Source organism: Trypanosoma equiperdum (assembly GCF_001457755.1).
Source record: "Trypanosoma equiperdum strain OVI genome assembly, contig: ctg_1558, whole genome shotgun sequence".
Classification (NCBI taxonomy): domain Eukaryota; phylum Euglenozoa; class Kinetoplastea; order Trypanosomatida; family Trypanosomatidae; genus Trypanosoma; species Trypanosoma equiperdum.
The window spans coordinates 2,951-10,928 of NW_027123569.1; the positions used below are offsets into that span (position 1 = coordinate 2,951).

The window sequence follows — 7,978 nt, forward strand, 5'->3', positions numbered from 1 at the left end:
CTCCCTTTTTCTATTTCTCTTTTTTTTCCTTCGGTTGACGGGGTCGCTCTAATGTCTCTGCACTGTCCGTGAATACCAAGTGCTTGTCTGTTGACTGTTTTCGCACTGTTCTCTCCCTTTTCATTGGCAAGAATACCTTCATTTTTTTGTTTTTAAAATTGTTTTTGTTGGTATGTTGACACGGTCTGCGTCCAAGGTATTCCGTCTCTGGTCTCTTTTTATAACTTCATTGGTGTCACGATCTTTTTTACATCTCTCATTTACCCATTCCTCCTCCTTCTCCACCCCTTTCTCTGCTGAGCCAACGGTGTCAGTGGAGGCCTCCGACTTAAACTTTCTTTTGTGGACTTAAACTTTTTTCCTTCTTTATTCATCGTTGTCGTCGCTTCCTCCACACACACACACACACACACACACACACACACGTGAAGCAGTTGATGTTAACTTGTGTGTTCTGTAGGTATAAAAAAATATATAAATACATGTCCGTTCGTTTAGGTGCTTAGATGCTTACAAGGAAGCCATTGTGTTGACTCGTGCAGTGTCTGGTAAGGTGTTGTATGTGTGTTTTCACGGATCTTACGATTGCGTGCGCTACCAGGTATAGGTGAATACGAAGGTAACGTGAAAGCATATGACGGCTGCAACACGGATTACTTTGAAACTCGGGGAGGGGATGCGCTGCGATGTTTTTTTTTTTTTAAATGCTGAGACCAGCAGGTTCGTGTAGTGGTTCCTAGTTTGCCCATTCTTGGAGTGGTTTGAAAGTAGGTGACAGCGGCGTCATCGTGACGGAATGTCTTTCTCCTCTTCTTTGGTCATCCCGTCGTTTCGGAAGAAAAACTGTGTGACGTATACCCGAGTGCGTTACATGTGCACGTTCTTGCGTGTGCATAAGAAAATAGCATCGCTACCCTTCCCTTTGGAGCTGCTTTGGCTGTTCTCCCTATCGTTTCAGACCATACGAACATGTTTGTGCAGCTTTCTCTACAAGGTATAATCTGTGCTTGTTCCCCTTCCTCCGTTTCATTGCCCTAAACACCGTCTAGTCGAAGAGCATTAGAGCCTTGTAGGCGTTGGCGGGAGTTGTTAGATATCAAGGGACCGCGTGTGCGTTTTGTGTGTGTCATTATAGGCAAAGGGGAGAAGGAAGAAAGGTGAGCTTCGTATTGCAAGTGAATAGTAGTATCAGTGACTGTATTACGGGGCTGCAGAGGTACCAGTTTCACAGTCATTACATTTATGCCTTCACACTACCGGTACCAGTACACACGTAGTTTTGCTGAACGTGCAAAGGAAACAGAATCCGCGCGCTTGCGCTACCCCAAACACATTCCCATCCTTTGCGAGCCCACTTCAGCCGCTAGCGCCTCTACACCGCGTGATGTGAGGCTCTTCTCCACACGGCAGCAGGTGCAGCGCGAGCTGGACTGTAATAAGTTTCTTCTCCCTGAAACTGCTACCGTTATGGAGTTCATGATGGCGCTGCGGCAGCGGCTGCTGCTAGAAGAGGGTCAAGCCGTATTTGTGTTTATAGGAAATGAACTACCGCCGAACAGTGCCTGCTTGGGAGACATTTACGCAAGGGCAAAAGACCCTGATGGCTTTCTGTACGTGTCGTATGGTGTGGAAAATACATTTGGTTGAACATGCGGTGATGTGTTCCCCTCCACTTGCAGGGAGAGGATGGTGTTATGATCCGCCAGGAGGGTTGTCACAATTCTACAACACACCTTTAACAGGCAAATATATATATGCATGATTCTTACATATTTGTATATAGTTTCACACAGTTGGGGAACTCTTTGTTTGCATCTCCACACTGGCCTCCGCGCACGTGGGTGGGTGTTCGTGTGCGTGGGTGCGAATGAGAGTCGCGGCGAACCTCTTTCTTGTGTTCTTCCCCTTCCTCTCCCCGCTTTTTCTCTTTTTTTTCCTCTTTCTTTGGCGCCTTTGGCCTTTCGCCTTCCGAGGAGCTCTCGCTTGGGCGCGTCACCTTCTTGCAACATATTAATGTGGGCATTCCGCGTACGTGTTTTAGTCGCCTTTGAACAACCTATTGCCCCTGATTTCGATCACCTTTCCCTTCCGTTACTCTGCTGAGGAGGTTCTGTGGTTTCTCTGTTCTCTCATTGTTGTTGCTCTACAGGTCGCTGCAACTGTGGTATAGCGTACAATGCCCACTGCAGGTGTATAAGTACCCGTGACAGTTTTCATGTGTTGAGTGGTAACATGTGCTTAAGAAAAAGGACTTGTGTACACGAGGCGCGTCTGTAAAAGGCTATGCTTTGTTCCGATTGAGATCCATGGTCTCATATTTTCTTCCCCTCCCTTCCATGCTTTGCGGCTGAGTCACCTATTTGCTCATCTATGAGGCAGTTCAGTTTTTTTGACAGTACCAGGCTCCCAGGCGCCCGATTCGTCTTTTGCAGTCTCACATCTGCACATGGACATAGTGTGAGTGTGCATACGACTCATTTTCCGTGCTTTTATCCCTTTCACGTTACTGTGTGATTTATTTTTTTTCACGTCATCCTCAATACTCCGAAAATTAACGGGAAATTTATCCCTTTCCTTCATCCTTTACATGTGGTTGATTTATACAAATGTGTATATACATGTATGCCTGTATACGGGTCTGTACATACAAGGAAGGAACAAAAAAAAAGCATCAGCACAACCTGCAGTTATGTTTTACACGGGCTGCAGCTACCGAGGGGAGCGAACCTCTGATGACCGCCGGTTCGATGGGCAGGGGATTTTCACCTTCGCCAACGGCGACACGTACGTCGGAGCCCACAGGGATGGCTGCATGCACGGGCATGGAACCCTCTTTTTCGCCAAGGAGCGTGGGGGCGGTCATTATGTTGGTGTGTGGGAAAACGGTCGCAATGTGTCTGGTGCATTTGTATTTTCAGATGGTCTGGTTTACGGCAGCGGCGAACAGACGAAGATTCCTGACCCCTCTGCTGGTGGGCCCTTGACACCTGAAGTGAGCGAGACTGGAACTATTTTAGCAGCTCAGCAGTCTGGTAATACAGGAGAATCTGATAAACAGATAACTAACGCATCTGTATCTGGGGAAGGGGAGGAAGTAGAGGCCCCACCTGTTGACACTAGCAGCAACAGCACACTCGCCCGTAACTGGCTGTATTGCCGTAAAGGCGATAGACGACTGTGGGCAGAGCACCTGCGTGAGGTGATGCCTGTCCTCCCGCTGCAGGCACTGCTAGGTGGCGAGAGGGCGCCACAGTCTAGGAAGTGGGCCAAATCACTCGTCGTTGCGCCATGTGTTGCTGCGGAAGCGAAAACTCCGGCAACCTTCGCACAAGGCCAACCGCGCTGCCTTTCGGACGTCCCCGAGGAGTTCTGGAGCGATGAAGAGCAGCGGAAGAGTGTTGTCTCCCGCATGGAGCTTCAGGCGTCACCTTTCATCGGTGCGCAGGGTGGTGCAGGTCGGGAAGAGACTATGATTGATGGTGAACGGCTGGCGACGAACCTGACGCTCAGGATCATAAAACCACTCGAGTCTGAGGCGATGCGTCGAGCGATTGAGGCAGCGGCTTTGGCGTCGACGGCCGCTAGGGTCAAGAGTGATACGTTCATGTCGCCGCGTAGTCGCTCCTCGAGTGAGAAGAGCTCTCACTGTCTTAATATTGTAGAGGATTCTCTGTAGACAGTCTGTAAGATCTTCGGAGGGGCGTACACCCTAGAGCTGTTGGTACTGATTACCAAGCTGCGTTCGGTTGATACATCACAAAGGATGTCAAGGTAAGTGAAGCCGATGCGTACTATGGCTTGGCGCATGTGTAAATTAGCGATTGAAGGTCAGTCACTTAGGCCTACCTCAATGTAATATGCACCGCAACCTGTTAGTGTGGGAATAGCACACCACCGGGTGGGAAATTAGGGAGGGGGGATTAACAATGTAAAATGACGCCCAACTGAGGGAATGGCCAAACTTAACCCTTCACTATGTGTATGTGTCTTTCCCAAATTGTTTCTCCCTTCTTTGGGGTTTTGACCTCGGTGAATCTTTAAGTGGTTTGGGAGATGCACGTGATACTCAAAGCGGGCACCACCTTATGATACTTTTCATCCTGTAGAAATACTTCTGTATGCATAGCTTTTTAGTGTTCTTGCTCGCCAGGAGGGAAATGGGGATTCCTGATGGGTAACTCAATTCGATGGCCCCTACCACATAGTGGAAGTGGGTGGGTTTGTGCTCCCGCTGTCAAACCAATGTGTGCCACTATCATTTTACAGTTCTTTTGCTCATAATCCCCCTTCACACGGGCATCTGCTCAGCTACAACCATATTCATATTGTTCTTTCTTTTTTTTTTTGTTATTATCCCCTTCCGTGTGCATCTCCGGTGGCTTGTGACCTGCTAGCGTTCCCTCCTGATGTGTATTTTAGATTGTCACTACACGAGCGTGCCTTACCAGGGGCAAGTTCGGTAGTAGCCATTGAGAGAAAATGGTAGGTAACCTCAACTGCTTTTGGATCTGTTGCGGCGTTCAATGGACTGATGTGTGCAATTATGTAACCTTGCCCCCAACTGTTTATGTTCGTTTCTCCCTTCCCAATATGTGTTGGTTAATTTACGAAGTTACCGAGAAAAAGGAAGAACGGCTTCAAGGGCACGCGCAGGGGGAGAACAGCCGGGCAAACAGATTGAGAGAAAAGAGTAGGTGCTCTCGTGCCCAGAAAGAAGGCCAAGTTGCGTTCACTCATTAATCGATATGGAATGCGTATCACAGTCGCTAACGAGCTATTCGTTGCTCCGATGCATCGTGTCTGCGGCGCAGTTTGCTGGTGGTGAGCTCAGTTTTGGCGCACACTGTGCCGAGCTCATTGCCATGGATGTTGAAGGCGAAACCACTACACCATTGCGCATTCACTACGATGACCTTATTCACTTCCGTGTCGTGCGGGAGCAACAGTTGATGCGCATAGAGCTTCCACGAGTCACTGTACAAAAGTGGGCAGAATCCAACGGATTTGCTCTGGAGCTCGGTGCTGGTGACGACGGTCATGCTGTCGCGGATGGCGGTAGGTACGAGGGGACATGCGCTCTCGTTCAGCAATTGAGCGTGGACGACATGGCACACTTCCTACAATGCATCGCCCCCGTGGTAGCAGCGAGCAGGCGGACACGGTCGCTCTCGCGTGTTAGTATCACAGAGGCGCTCCCACTGAGTTACTGTCCGCAGAACCCCGACGGTACTGAAGTTGTCAGCGCTACAGAATCCTCTTCACGCGGTGTTGACTGTGAGAGTGACGGAGAAGGAAGCTGTGACAACTCCAAGGATGAAGATTGTAATCGTCCAAACTCGGTGTTGCGGGATGGGGCAGCGGCTAGCGATAAAGATAATTCGCATTGTCCTTCAGTCTCTCTTCTCAGCGCCCCAAAACCGGGAAGGCCATCTTCGGCTTCTGCGTCCCTGTCACAGAGGGCGTCGTGTAGTGCAGAAACTGGATCTACACAGCGCGAACCCATGAGACATACAAGGAGTGACCGAGGGTTGAGCACCACAACTTCCGCTCTCTCGGAAAGAAAGGGAGCGACAGTGGAGGCTAACGAAAAACTTTTGTGCCGCTTGGAGAGTGTGGATCTTTCGTCTGACGCTTCGGGGGCAAAATTCTCCCGTGCATCTACTGTACAGCGCAGCCAACTGCTTGCTTGTGAGCCGTCTCGACTGGGAGGTGGGGGGGATAAGGAAAAGGAGGAGACAGAGGCGATTCCGGGTGCTGCTTCTGTATGTGGGGAAAGCGAGGCGGCAGCTTCCGATATGGCTATCCTTGTCCGTAAATCCCGGCCCAAGAAGGGGCGATCATCCACCGAGGGCCATCTGTTCAATACAGAGAAATGCGTAAAGGATGACCCAACAGCATTAGATGAAGACCCGCAAACTCCACTAAAACGAGGCAAGCGAGTGCGGGGGCGACCGGCACCTCAGACCCGCCGTGGCCAGCTTGTCGTCCCACTCTCCCTACAAGAAGCGACGGTTTCGGTACCTCCACCAGCTGCAGAGCGGCCGCCGAGGGGAAAGGAGTGTCCCACGAACAATACGGTGCCATTTAAAGGCACACCTGCTTCTGCCCTTCTCGAGGATAGTAAAAGTAGTGGGAACGCCGATAACAATAGTGCCACTGAGGCAGCCGCAGCATACAACTTCGCCGACGTTATTACAGCTCCCAGCGCTGCTGATCATCTTCCCGTAACGTCGGACACCCACAAGTTACTGGCAGACTTGCATGCGGTTTTGCCTGGGCGCCGCCGTCCTACGGCAAAACGCGCGGGAACGCGGCAGCAACCGTCGCGCCGTCCTACAGCAAAGGGACGTACAAAGGCCATCTCAACCGCAGAAGCGACGAAAGTCGCAACTCCACCGCCGAAAGCAACGGCGCTTACGACTCAAGAAAAACATATAATATCACCGAAGGCACCGGCACGTACTGCAAGCCGTAACCCTTCTTTCGATCCTATCAAATCCCCGGTCCCATACCAGGCTACTACAGGTTCCGCTGCATCCGAATACGAGACCCCGCTCATCAACCCGCGGGCATTTTACCTATCACGCGAAGCTCATCGTGAACCAAGCCCGTTGGCGCAAGACGTGCAGAACACAGATGTTTCTAATGATCCACACGACAACCAGCCGCAACTTCCCGGGGAATCTCTGTTGAATGGATGTACAGATTCAGCGTACGCGACGCAGAAGGCAGGTCGCTTGCCTTCAGGACAATATTCGTTTTGCACGCTCTCTCCGTTGAGTGAGTACCACGTGGATGCTTCGCTGCTACCGCCTACCGACAACATCCGCACCGACGTTGGTGCGACTCTAGGGAACGCGTCTCCATCCACTGCATGTACTGAAACTGACGAGACATCCGGTTTATTCCGCGAACGTGGGAAGTTCGTATCACCTAAGGGTGTGAAAGGGCAAAAGAGGCTGAAAACTAAAATGAAGCGTGGAGGAGTGCATATGCGGCCACCCACCCCTGGGACATCTTCGGTTGCTTCTAAACTACATCGTCACCACCTCTACCGTACAAAGAGGCGCGGAGGGTCTGCATCACCACCACTCGCGTCTGCAGCTGCCATTGTTACAGCAACCACATGCGCACATTCGCGCAAGAACCGTTGGCGGCAGGTTGTCCGGCAGCTGAACAATCTTTCCCTGTGTCTTACGAAAGCGCGCGCTTGCGGGGAGGAACTTCGGGGTCTTTTTCTGCTAATGCTCGAAGACGCTGAAATTTGAGATGCATTTGTTACTGCATGCCCACACCGAGTACTAGGTGGTGTGGGTCGTGACACCGTCCGATCTCCTCAGGTTACATCAACAGAATCATTGCTCCTTTCTTGAGAGTTGCTGAGAGAGTAGTTCTATTTGGTTATGGTACGCAGGAAATATTTTATTTGGCGGGTTCTTTCCTGACAGTGCCACCGCTTGTGAACGCGCAGTCATATTGCTAAAGAGTGTCTAACGGTGAATCCCGTGACTACTATGGTTCTACGCCGCGGCTGAATGTGTTATTCAATCACTTGGTTTAGTCACTTTTTATGTTTACATGATAATATCTCAACATTAGCATCGTCCATATTTGGCTTATTTTTCAGCGCACAGAAAATTACAGATTACATCGCGTCCTAAACTTGTTTGTGTTTATTTTTATTTTTTTCCTTTTTAAGGGAGGGGGATGTTTCTTATTATTTTAACTATGCTAATCTTATACATTGCTGAAGGAGCGGATACAAATGCGAAGGCCTTTGTTAAAGATCCATCAGGAGCTTTGTGCTATTTACTACTCCATTTTCCTCTCATGACAGCTTCTTCTTCATTATTTCCCGTAAGGTTTCCTTGTAATACATATGTAATGATCCTTGTTTCCACCATTTGATTTTGTTTCATTCCCCGCCTCATCTTTCGATTTGCCATTTTTTTTCCCTTTTGTTTAGCGTCTCTTTCAC

The 7,978-nt window shown here is 49.8% G+C and overlaps 3 protein-coding genes across 3 annotated transcripts; all 3 read left to right on the top strand.

Moving 5' to 3' along the window:
- Positions 1-1,242: 1,242 nt before the first annotated feature.
- Positions 1,243-1,647, top strand: TEOVI_000744800 (ATG12/APG12, putative; the record flags this gene model as incomplete). Its single annotated transcript, XM_067222114.1, has 1 exon — positions 1,243-1,647. The coding sequence occupies one exon, from the start codon at positions 1,243-1,245 to the stop codon at positions 1,645-1,647; it is 405 nt and encodes a 134-aa protein (XP_067078215.1).
- A 1,042-nt stretch (positions 1,648-2,689) lies between these two features.
- Positions 2,690-3,676, top strand: TEOVI_000744900 (uncharacterized protein; the record flags this gene model as incomplete). Its single annotated transcript, XM_067222115.1, has 1 exon — positions 2,690-3,676. One exon carries the CDS (start codon positions 2,690-2,692, stop codon positions 3,674-3,676), a length of 987 nt encoding a protein of 328 aa, XP_067078216.1.
- Positions 3,677-4,745: 1,069 nt separating this feature from the next.
- Positions 4,746-7,268, top strand: TEOVI_000745000 (uncharacterized protein; the record flags this gene model as incomplete). The annotated part of the gene is made up of 1 exon (XM_067222116.1): positions 4,746-7,268. The coding sequence occupies one exon, from the start codon at positions 4,746-4,748 to the stop codon at positions 7,266-7,268; it is 2,523 nt and encodes an 840-aa protein (XP_067078217.1).
- Between the last annotated feature and the right edge of the window lie 710 nt (positions 7,269-7,978).